At 44.9% G+C, this 12,597-nt stretch overlaps 1 protein-coding gene across 1 annotated transcript in view; it reads left to right on the forward strand.

Moving 5' to 3' along the window:
* Positions 1-5,426: 5,426 nt before the first annotated feature.
* Positions 5,427-12,597, forward strand: part of LOC311326409 (polyadenylate-binding protein 1-like) — a gene marked incomplete at both ends in the record, with an annotated part of 39,320 nt that continues 32,149 nt past the window's right edge. Inside the window, one exon of the mRNA XM_084459302.1 lies at positions 5,427-5,972. Coding sequence (XP_084315428.1) covers positions 5,427-5,972 — 546 coding nt within the window. The remainder of the gene's footprint in view (positions 5,973-12,597) is intronic.

Here is a 12,597-nt window from a genome sequence, read left to right on the forward strand (position 1 = left end):
GCCTTGTTGATTATTTTACAAGAAATACGCAACATTAGTCCTATTCCCGTATGCCCTTAATCCACACCACATAAAACTATGCGCAGGTTTATCATAAGTCATTATCATAGCTCATCATCCTTTTTAAAATATTTTCTTGTACTGTTGCTGCAAGCTATTTTATTCTGCGCCTGTAGGCCTATTGTTTGTTTTTATTTCGTTTTATAATGTTTTATGTCATTTATAAATAATTAGTCACCTCATTCATTCATCTGTGCAATCCCTATTGTTTATGCTGCGTTCCTTTAGTATGGGAGCTCCGGATTTGGCGCCTATACGCCTAATACATAGCCTATCGTCTGACATCCACGGTCTTTAATATTATTGTAATTTAACTTATGCTATTCAATGATCAGGGTTGCACGGCACATTGTCACTAAAGTGTGCTCATATTAATTAATGTAGCCTAATCATTTGGTTTGTGAAAGTCAAGACCTGACGGAAATCTGTGCAACAATAGGCTATGACTAGATTCCAAGAGGCGCGCTTGCTTTCACAGCCTAATTGCCGAGTTGAACTCTGAAGGAGGCAGACCAGTAAATTCGCAAAACATAGGTTTATGCATCCTAGTATAGATACTAGTATACATCCAAGCAACTGTCACAAAGTACTCTGTGTTTTTGTTTTTTTTTATAAAATTTTTATTGGAATTTTCCTTTTTTATGACAAAGACAAACATACAAGACATCATACAACACAAAATCTATAGAAATACAATACAAGACACAAACAATACAATGCAAATAATACAAACATAATACGATACAAGGACAGAAAACTCATCCATTCATCAAAACACAAACCCATTCCTTATCCCCTACCCCAACCCTTTCCCCAGGTATCACATGACCCTAACCCCAACCCTTTCCCCAGGTATCACATGACCCTAACCCCAACCCTTTCCCCAGGTATCACATGACCCTAACCCCAACCCCAGGTATCACATGACCCTAACCCCAACCCTTTCCCCAGGTATCACATGACCCTAACCCTAAACCTAACCCCAACCCTATCCCCAGGTATCACATGACCCTAACCCTAACCCCAACCCTTTCCCCAGGTATCACATGACCCTAACCCTATCCCCAGGTATCACATGACCCTAACCCTAACCCCAACCCTTTCCCCAGGTATCACATGACCCTAACCCTAACCCCAACCCTTTCCCCAGGTATCACATGATAGGGATCCAAACCTACAGGTCTGGATCGCTTAAAGAAGGACCGGTTTTGACACAGCAGCAGTGTTTTTACATGCCAAACAAATTGATCATTTATCCCCCAATGTATCCACAGATAAATAAACACTAGAGATAGAGTAGAGATATGTACATTTACATGTCTATAGTAAACGATTAATCCTTTCTGATAGACTAGCCCAACAAAGGATGTTTCTGGAGTTGGCACCACGTAGTCGAGCAGTGGGGAGCTCTAACTGGGCAATATCTCTATAAGAGGAGAGCCATTCCTTTACTGATAATGAATGCGGAGGCTTCCAGCGACAGACTATAAGCTTTTTGGCAGCTGTAAGACCAAGGCATCTGTCATTGGTGGTAATCTTCATAGATGAAGTATCATTCAGTAATAGCAGACATTGGGAGTAAGGAATGGTCCTCTGCATAATAATAGAGAGAATGCTAGAGATGTTTTGCCAGAATCTGTTAACCTCCGGGCAGTGCCAGACCATATGTATGAAAGTACCAGCGGTGTTTTCTGAACAAAAATCACAAAATGGATTGTCTCTAAATTTCATTTAGTGCAGTCTTCTGGGAGTAAAATAGGATCTATGGATGAATTTGTAATGTATGAATTGATTTGGATTTCGAGAAGACAAGGAAATACTGGACCATATAGTATGCGAATTCAAATCGGAAGGAGAGCTGATGTCTTTCTTCCACAGAGTATTGAGTGGCAAAGGTTTGTAAGAGGCCACTGTCATGAATATATAAAGGTCTGAGACAACACCACTGGTCTTGCCTTTGGTGAGTATCCTATGTAGGTGGTGGGATCTCAGCTCTTCGCCCCATGGGACACCTTGGGCTTGCATTGCTGCACGCGGTTGTAAATTTAAAAAAGAAGGATGTGCCTGGAAGGTTAAAAGACCTTTGGAGATCCTGGAATGCTCGCAGACCCTGCTGCCCTGTGACGTCTTGGAGTGTGTGGACACCTTTCTCAACCCACCTATCTATCAGGAGGGCGTAGTTATGGAAAATTGGAGATTGGCAAAAGCAAATATTGTGTATTTTGGCAAATTGTTGAACTCTGTGCCAAAGGTGAAGAGTATATGATATAATTGATCCAAATTTTGATTTCATCTTATTGGGTAGATTTGAATATATCAAATTTGACAGTTTGTGTGGATGTGCCAGTTGCTCTTCGATGGGGAGCCATGATACCCGAGCTTCACAATTCAGCCAACTGGTTAGGGGGCGCAAAGCAAAACACCAGGAATACCACTCAAAATTGGGCAGATTGACACCACCTGATGCTTTATTCCTATGGAGGGTTAATGCTTTGATTCTAGGTTTTTTCTTATTCCATAAATAAGTGTTAGTAATAGAATGTAGCTTCTTCCAATAGCCCTTAGGTGGGGCTAAAGGTATCATAGAGCTGATAAATTAATCTGAGGGAGGACATCTTGATGACTGAAAGTCTAGACTGAAAGGATGTAGGAAGTGTACCCCATCGTTTTAGGTCAGCAGTTATGTAAGTACAAAGTACTCCGTGTTTTAAATAGTCAAACCATATTTGGAGCGAGATGCGCGGAGTGAAAATTGGCTTCCGCTGAATGTTGGTTAGAAAGATAGAGGAACTTTATTGCAGACACGCAGGTCCATATAAAACATTATATTTGCACAGTAGGCTATTATTTCTTTCACTTTATTATTTGCATCATTCTTTGTGGACCAATGTTGGAATAAATTTGCCTTTGAACGTTATTGCCCTCTCTGACATCCGCGGTCTTTATGTGAAATCTAGTTTTAGCCTACTGAAACATTACAGGCTATAGGCTAGCCTACTCTTCTTCAATTAAACAAAATAAATCACATTGATATCTTTGCTAAGTACTAAGCTGTAAGGACAGGCTGAACTACTGTTTTGCACAGGCAAACAAAGGAGAGTGTGTGACAGCCCTGCGCAACGCGTGCTAATTGGCTGCCGCTGAGCGGTTGGGAAACATCAAGAATAGTCATGCATCTTAGCTTGCAGAGTTTGAGAAACATCCTCAATTTTTCTAAATAGCACTTGTTGTAGAAACTTGGGAATCCTGTTTTTAGACTATCGTGTAATCGGTTACAAAAGCACCATCTAGTCGTCAGTGAAAATACTCGCTGCGCACATCCTATAGTCTGAACTAGGCTATGGTATGTTGTTGTAATATCTAAATATTTTCATTTCGCTAAGCAAGCATTTAAGATCCTGACTGTGAAATAACAGATTTAGGGGCCTAGGCTACATTACAGAAACAGGACAAGATGTAGGCTACAAATTTTATAAATTTAATTTAGCCTATTCGGCCATAAAAGGCTCAGCTTTCTTCTTTTTTTAAACATTATTTTTAAGTTATATAGGCCTACTACAAAGACCGAAAAAATAATGTAATTAACCGGTTTTAAAGATTTCAAATTAACATTTCTGTTCTGGAACAATTTAAGACCATTTCGTTTTCGTTCCTGTTTCTGTTCCTCGTAAAATACCGTTCGTTTTCGGTTTTCGTTTCCGTTCCTTGAACCGGTTCGGAGCCTTGATGGTCAGAGCATTGGACTCCCACCTGGGAGACCGGGGTTCAAGACCCGGTGGGGATGACTTTATGTTATCATCAGTGTAACTGCTTTAGCCACTGACCGCTACCATAAATTTTATGGAAGCTGCTGCTAGTTGTTGTGAGCTCATGAGCTAACTATCCCGCTCTTATTGTGCTGGATTAGCATTGGAAGCATTGGAACTGATGTGTCCAGGCGACAAGACCTATCTTCATTTATCAGACATTATTTCATGTCATTTCAATTCACAGCTATTTCAGTGACATGGCTAGCTTCCATCCTACCAGTCCTGAACAGAAACAAGCCAGCTACACACATAAACCAGGCTGGACCTGGTTTGGGTAATTTCAGGAATATGTAGTGTATACTGTATAGTACACCAGATGTAGCAGCACAATCTGGATGTAGCATGCTGCATCTGGCGTAGCCTACTGAGAAGAACCAGAACCACCCAACAGAGGGAGGAGCTGGTTACTGGGTTCAATAGAGAATTGCGCTGCCACCACCTTTTATTAACCGGTGGGGTCCGGCGTCAGAACACACACACACACACACACACCACACAGGCTTTAGAAAAAGGACATGGCTTTATTAATCATTTCATTTCAAATGCACACATCAGCATGGCTCGGGACGCTCCCCAAACCCCCTATAGCTGCCCCATCCCCAGGCGCTCCAGGCTTAAACTATAACACTGCACTCTCACTGCAAAATAATATAAACTGCACTGCAAAATAATATAACTGCACTCTCACTGCAAAATAATATAACTGCACTCTCCCTGAAAAATAATATAACTGCACTCTCACTGAAAAATAATATAACTGCACTCTCACTGAAAAATAATATAACTGCACTCTCACTGCAAACGAAACATGCGCGTGTAAAACCAAAACTCCAAAACAACCGGCCTGCCACACAGTCTGAGATCAGGACACATCACTTTCCCTCTCCGAAAGCTTAGCTTCAGTTAATATAGGATTCACTCATTAACAATGGTTATGGTTAGCCATAGTTTGTGACAGGCTGTTGACATGCGACAGCCCTGAAAATGATGTTGAAGGGCATTCCAAACGAGCGTTATTTTGACACTCTACTCCCCATGCCCATTTTACAGCATTGCCACCCAGTGGATATAATCGGAATTACACACTCTATTCAAGGAGGGGAATCAGGACAAAATGTTTTGGTCGAGTTTTTATTACAGTGATTTGATCACGATTCAAAGACCAACCGTGCGGTTACAGTGCCAGCATTGTATATATAAGGAATACATTGATTATTTTGTATGTGGTTTTAAATGTTTAACTATGATTGGTGCATTCCATATATTCTGTAGGCTTAGTTGCCTTAGTCATATTCATTTTGTTATTTTTATTACTTTTTTTGCACAGGTCATAATAAGAAACTTATTTAACCTAACTATATAAATAGTTAATACTTCTTCCTTGACTTGAGTCAGTCATGGCAATTCTAGAATTCAAGTTTGGTCATACTGTAACAGATTGTGTCACAATGATATGACATCATATTGGAACACAATCTATGACAGCCACATTCTAGTTCATAGTTCCATTTTTCTCTGTCAGTGGTCAGTGACATTTTGAAGTGGTTGGTGTATGCAATGCAATCCAGTGCTCCTAACTTCTCCATGGCCTCCCTGTACGTTGGGAATCTGCACCCCGACGTGACAGAGGCCATGCTGTGTGATTTATTTAGCCCCATGGGGATGATCCATTCTATCCGGGTCTGTAGAGACAGGATCACCAGGCGCTCCTCAAGGTACGCATATGTCAACTTCCAGCAGCCAGCTGACGCCAAACGCGCTCTTGACACCTTGAGCTATGAAACAGTCATGGGCCGACAGCTCCGGATCACGTGGTCTCGACGCGACCGCACCCTGAGGGACAACGGAATTGGGAACGTCTTCCTGAAGGGTTTGGAGAAGTCCATTGACAGCCAGGCCCTGTATGACACCTTCTCCGCCTTCGGCACCATCCTCTCCTGTAAAGTGGAGAGTGACGAGAACGGCTCCAAGGGCTACGGCTTTGTGCACTTTGAGGCTCCGGAGGACGCTGAGAGGGCCATCAAGAGGATCAATGGCATGCTCCTCAACGGAAAAAAGGTGTTTGTTGGCCCTTTCAAATCCAGAAGAGTACGAGAGGCCGAGCTGGGCGACCAAATCAAACAGTGTACCGGCATCAGTCTCTACATAAAGAACTTGAAGGAAGAGATTGATGAGATGCGACTGAGGAAGGAGTTCTCTCCCTTTGGTACCATCATCAGTGCCAAAGTCGTGATGGAGCGCGGCCGCAGCAAGGGCTTTGGGTTTGTGTGTCTGTCCTCCCCTGAGGAGGCCACCCGGGCCATCGCAGGGATGAACGGACGCATCCTGGCCACCAAGCCCCTGTATGTGGCCCTGGCCCGGCCCAAGAAACAGCCACGGGTGTATCCAACCAACAGATACAGGCAGCGAATGTCCGTCAGGCGTGCCACGCCCAGCATGGAGATCAAACTGCCTGCACAGCCCTCTGGATCCTCCATGGCTGCCATCCCTCACGCGTCCATCCAGTGTGTCTCCGCCCAGACCATGGGCCCTCGTCCAACCTCTGCTCCTACAGCTCCTGCGCGTCCTGCTGTCTACCCGCTGGGCATTCGGGAGCGTGCGAGAGAATGGAGGTCTCGGACGACCTCCATTCTGGCTGCCACTCCACCACAGCAGCGGAAGCAGATGCTGGGTGAGTGTAGTGGTCTGGTTGACTGTTCACTGTTAATTGTCTGGTTCACTGCCAATTGCCTGACCCACACTTAAAGCCCTTGTAAAGACTGTGCCCCCAGTTAATTTCAATTAACTGTCCAATTTTCCCCTCAAGAACACAACATGGAGCCTTGGTCCAGCCCACACGGGACCATGTCGGGTTACAAAAAGGTAAGTAACCCCCCTAAAGGTTTACATTTCATATACCATGTAAGCATAGTTAGTCAACTTTATCTGGTTTTGTACAGTCCTGGACCTACACCCACTCTCTATTGAGACCAGACAACTCTTTAATGTCAGGCCACTATAAAGGTTCTCAGGATCTTGTCATTTCTCAATATCTATACTCAATTTCTATAGCTGAGCTTAAGATGGAGAACCTCAAGCTCAGGATTTACTTACATACCATGAGCAATGAGCAAAGACATTATTGGATTAGCTTCAATGACTTTCTTTTCATTAAAACAGAAAACTCCACCTCAGATGATCTCCTCAACAATTGAGGATGAGGTCAACGACCTAGCGCTGCAGCTGGAGGCCAAGCTGAGCCCCCCTCGCCCAAGGGAGAGTGGGAAGATGGGATTTTGGCCTTGTGTTGCCCCTGCGCCAACTCCACCTACTGGCCTGGCACTGGAGGCAGAGGGCAGGCCTCTGAGGAAGGACAGAGAGACAGGGCACTCCTGCTCCTACATCCGTGCTCCTGTGAGTGCCCTTAAGCCTGCTCCCCCTGTGATGGCCTCTCCAACACTCGAGGAGGAGGTCAACGACTTGGCACTTCAGCTGGAGGCCAAGCTGAGCCCCCCTCGCCTCAGGGAGAGTGGGAAGACAGGTTTTTGGCCTTGTGTTGCCCCTACATCCACTGCAAAAATTGGCCTGGCAATAGAGGCAGAGGGCAGGCCTCTGAGGAAGGACAGACAGACAGGGCACTCCTGCTCCTACATCCGTGCTCCTGTGAGTGCCCTTAAGCCTGCTCCCCCTGTGATGGCCTCTCCAACACTCGAGGAGGAGGTCAACAACTTGGCACTTCAGATGGAGGCCAAGCTTGTGTTGAGCTGCCCTCTGGTCAGGGAGCAGGCTGGGGCTAACCCTCTGGTCAGGGAGCAGGCTGGGGCTAACCCTCTGGCTAGGGAGCAGGCTGGGGCTAACCCTCCTCCTGCCAGTGGACCTGCCAGCACAACGCCTCACACCGTTGGTGCCACTAAACCCACTCCACCTCTGAAGGCCTCCCCAACAATCGAGGAGGAGGTCAACGACCTAGCGCTGCAGCTGGAGGCCAAGCTGAGCCTCCATCACCTCAGGGAGAGTGTCGCCCCAGCTGCCTCAACTCCACCGATGGGCCTGGCGCTGAAGGAGGAGGACAAGCCTCTGAGGACGGAGAGACAGACACGACACTCCTGCTCCTCCACCCGTGCTCTGAAAGGCTCTGGACGAAGTACTCGTAGACAGGAATGGGGTGAGGTCAAAACAGCCTGGACAGCTATTTGTTTTTTGATGCTTTCCATTTTGCAGGTTAAACAATATTAATTTTGTGATTTCAGATCTGACGGACATTAACGTCCAGCTGAACCCTGCATCAGTGAGTTCGAGCTTCACTATTCAGCTGGGTGTTGCCCTTTCAGATGAGAAAAAGCTGGTAAAGTCTATCTATCTATCTGTCTGTCTGTCTGTCTGTCTGTCTGTCTGTCTGTCTGTCTGTCTGTCTGTCTGTCTGTCTGTCTGTCTGTCGTTCTATCTATCTATCAATTTATCTATCTTATATAATGTTCTGGGCTGAATTAAACTGTCAGCGAGGATAATGCACTGAAAATCTTACTATTGTCTGTTTTGACAGATTTGACAGATCCAGTTTCGGATGTTCGCCTGCCTGTGCGGACAGTGCACACACACACGCACACACACACACACACACACACACACACACACACACAGAACAACTGCACCCCCCCCCACAGACACACACACACACACACACAGAACAAAAACATACACGTGCACACACACACACACACACATACAAACATTTGTATTCTCATGTTAGCTTTGACACTAGACATTTCTAACATAGCACATTTAGATCAAGGTCCAAGTCAAATTACTTTAAAACCTGAGGTCATTATTTTGCTAGTACACTGCGCTACCAAGTGTGCTTCATGTTCTGCTGGAATGTTACCCGAGTTGGTGGAATGTTTTCCAGAGCTCCAGACTTCTGTGTGGAGAGCTGTCCTTCTGGTTCCTGGTTGAAAGAAGGTTCTCAAGGGTTCTAGACTTCTGTGTGAAGGGCTCTTCTTCTGGTTCCTGTTTGAAGGTAGGTTCTCTAGGGTTCTAGACTACTGTGTGGAGAGCTGTTCTCCTGGCATCGTTCACGTCCGTCCTACTCTCTGGTTGGGTCGTACATCAGCACCACTAATCTCTCCAGCAGTAACATTGACCCTCCACTGTCCACTGGGCATGTAGAAGAATCCACTGAAAGCAGTGTTGACCTCTGAGGAACACGTCCACGTAGTCCAGGCGTCCTGTCAGACAGTGTAGATGTGTCCCAGCCTGTGAAAGGACTGGGTGGCTCAGACACTGGGTGGCATTCATAGTGGTAAAACATTTGGTGAACAGCTATGTACCGCGGGTGTGTGAATGAATTTCAAGTCTCAACAAAGTGTTTTGTTTTCCTAATTGACTGTTGTTCTAAACTTTGTAGTTCGTCCTCTTTGATCAGTCTGTTAGAACTACAAATTCCTCCCTGTGTGACATCACTTCCCTGTCTTCCCCCTGAAACTGTCACTTCCTCTTTCACTGTACATATATAACCTATATATATGTATAAATACATGTATAACCTAACGACCCCGGCCTCACGAATTCACTCTTGCCGGGATTCACTTCCTGTGCTAGGGTCCGACTCTGCAGAATCGTAACATAGAATAAACTATTGCCTTTGTTTAAAACCAGCTTGATCGACCACTCAGCGTGTTCTTTGACAATCTAACTAAACCAAGGATATAAAATCCTTAACAGGTGTATGTCTTTTTATTATGGCTTCATTCAGCATACAGCTCGTGATGTAGGTGTCGGCCTCTGGTGTCGGCTCAAACTTTTGGTACAGAGCTGTTCAACAAATGTTTTCTGAGTCTCCCAGTGCAGACGTGTCCCACAGGCTTGGACACGTCTGCACTGTCTGACAGAGGACACAGGACACCTGGGGAATGTGGACGTGTTTCTCAGAGGTCAACGCTGCTTTAATTGATCTCCTCAGCATGTCCAGTGAGGTCAGTAGAGGGTCAATGCTACTGCTGGAGAGATTAGTGGTGCTGATGTACCACCCAACCAGAGAGTAGCACGGATGTGAACGATGACAGGAGAACAGCTCTCCACACAGAAGTCTAGATCCCTGGAGAACCTACTTTCAACCAGGATCCAGAAGATCAGCTCTTTACACAGAAGTCTAGAACCCTTGAGAACCTTCCTTCAACCAGGAACCAGAAGGACAGCTCTCCACACAGAGGTCTCGAACTCTGGAGAACATCCCACCATCCTGGGTAACACTCCAGCAGAACATGAAGCACACTTGCTAGCACAACGTACTAGCAAAAGAATGACCTCAGGTTTTCAAGTTATTTGACCTGGACCTTGATCTAAATGTGTTAGGCTTTTCTCATACATTCCGTTACATTACTACATACTGCATTTGTTGTACTGAAATAAATATTTTCAACAATATAGCCTACATTTGTGTATGTGTTTTTGTGCGTGGCTGTAAGCCAGCGTTAGTATAGTATAGTATTTGTCCAGTTATCACTCCCTCCCTCCATCACTCTGGACAATGTTGGCCTGCAGTTCTCTGTTGGCACCACAAGAGGCAGTAGTCCCAGCACACCAAAATCAAGAAGGACACCAAAACCACCGCCGATCTCCACTGCACAAATAGAGTAGTGGTGAGAGCATTGGACTCCCACCCTGGAGACTGGGGTTGAAGACCCGGTGGGGATGACTTTATGGGACTATACCCCAAACCTCCACATGTTCATCCTTTCACTCCAACCTTTACCCCTTGCCTTATAGGTCAGATTCTGTCCCAACCCCAACCCTTATTCTAACCCCAACCCACACTAGGGACTGGAAGAAGGACACCAAAACCAATTTGCTGATCTCCACTGCACAAGTAGAGTAGTGGTGAGAGCATTGGACTCCCACCCAGGAGACCGGGGTTCCCGGTGGGGATGACTTTATGTTGGGGATGCCGCCCATGTTGAGGATGATGCATTACATCTTAAATGGTGTTGAGAGACTCGCGTTGAGGAATCTGATTAGCGAGAGAACATTTACGCTGAGTTATTAACTATGGCAAATTTTAAACTTTAAAACATGTAAATAAAACATGTAAATAATGTAATGAAATGTAATGCATCATCCCCAACATGGGCGGCAGCAGTGAGTAGGCTAAACAAAGCGGAGGGGGCCGAATCGCCAGTAGAAGAAGACAGTCGATGCGCTGTGGATATTAGACATTTAAGTGTACAAATTTGCCTTTTATTTGAAAGGTGGGGGATTACAAACTGTAGCGACCTCGGAGAAAGGGCTTTCATCTTTCCAACGATGTTTTTACTTTGGTGAGTAACGAAACGGTTTTGTCTGTAGACTCGGACGAGCGGGCCGAGGAAGCGCATTCATAGGTAAATTGCATTGAGAGTAACAGGGCGTTATCTGTAGGATATCGCCCTGGACCAGGTCTACGACAACTCGTGCTCAAACACCACAACGCCTTTTATCAAACTGAAATAGCCCTGCCAGTGCTAACCTCTGGGCTACTGTATTTAACATAATAACATCGCATTCATAAGCCATCGTTCTGACACCATAAGGGGAAGCTTGTCAACGACATGTGACAACAGGTCCTTATCTCTCACATACCTTGAGATGTCGTATGTCCACACCAAGGATTGAACTCACAACCTTCCGGTGATAGGCAGCGCACATGGAGGTATAATATAAACAGTGCACTATCCACTCAGCCACCACTGACCTGGGAATTCTGTGGAGTCTTTTTGTTTTGATGTTCTTGGACCACTGCCTCTTGTGGTAGCAACAATGGAACTGCAGGTCAATAACACGACGGAAAGAGGAAGGGAGCGACAAATAGGATTCCCTCTTCTTGGTGTGTCGGCTTACAGCCAACACACAAAAAGTTATGTATCCAATTGTATCCAGTTCTTTTTAAATGTCAATTTCTCTGCCATCTTGGGACACATGCACCATACACACATGTGAAATATCGAACCAGCCTTTGCTCGTTGAACGGAGTTTATGGAGTTTCATGGGATAAAGTCGCATGGTGACATGGCTACTTTTCTACTAGACCGGTAAGCTAGCTAACTAGCTATTGTTATCTTTCTTGGAATCTGCATAGCCAGACCTAACGTTATCTCCAAACTACTGCATCTAACGTAACTTATTACATGGCACTCTGAAATACTTGATTGTGATTACTGATTAGTGTAACGTTATGTTCCTCTCGGAGTGAAGATCTTATCACAGTATGACTGAAACAGTGCTTTCTCTGGCAATTTGGCAACCAATACGTTGTGTTGTTGCAGTTCTTATCTTTAGACACTAGATGGGGAAATAATCCACATACAACATATTATACCTTTAGGTGCTGTAATAATTAAAATAAAAAAGTTTCTGGGATGTGTTCCCAACAGTATATTGTTTGTTCTAGATACCCCACTCTCTTGAACATTTGTTCTATTATATGTTAGATGTTTGTATTTTTATACATGTAAAACACTAACTACCTAAATGCGCTTTCAAAACCACTGTCGCACCCACATTAGGACTATTTATTTTCAATAAAGAGCCTATAGGCTGCGCGCTCTGTGCCGCTCCTTGCTGAGGTGATCGGAAGCGTGAAGGGATTTTTTCTTCAGTGAGCGGAATGATGTTACAACGAAAGATAGGTAGGCTATTGACGCTCAAATATTACCATACCACCGTGAATTACCAATTCACCATTGAATTGGGCCAAACACTGGTGCTGGCACCTAGG

Source organism: Borostomias antarcticus (assembly GCF_949987555.1).
Source record: "Borostomias antarcticus genome assembly, chromosome: 27".
Lineage (NCBI taxonomy): Eukaryota > Metazoa > Chordata > Actinopteri > Stomiiformes > Stomiidae > Borostomias > Borostomias antarcticus.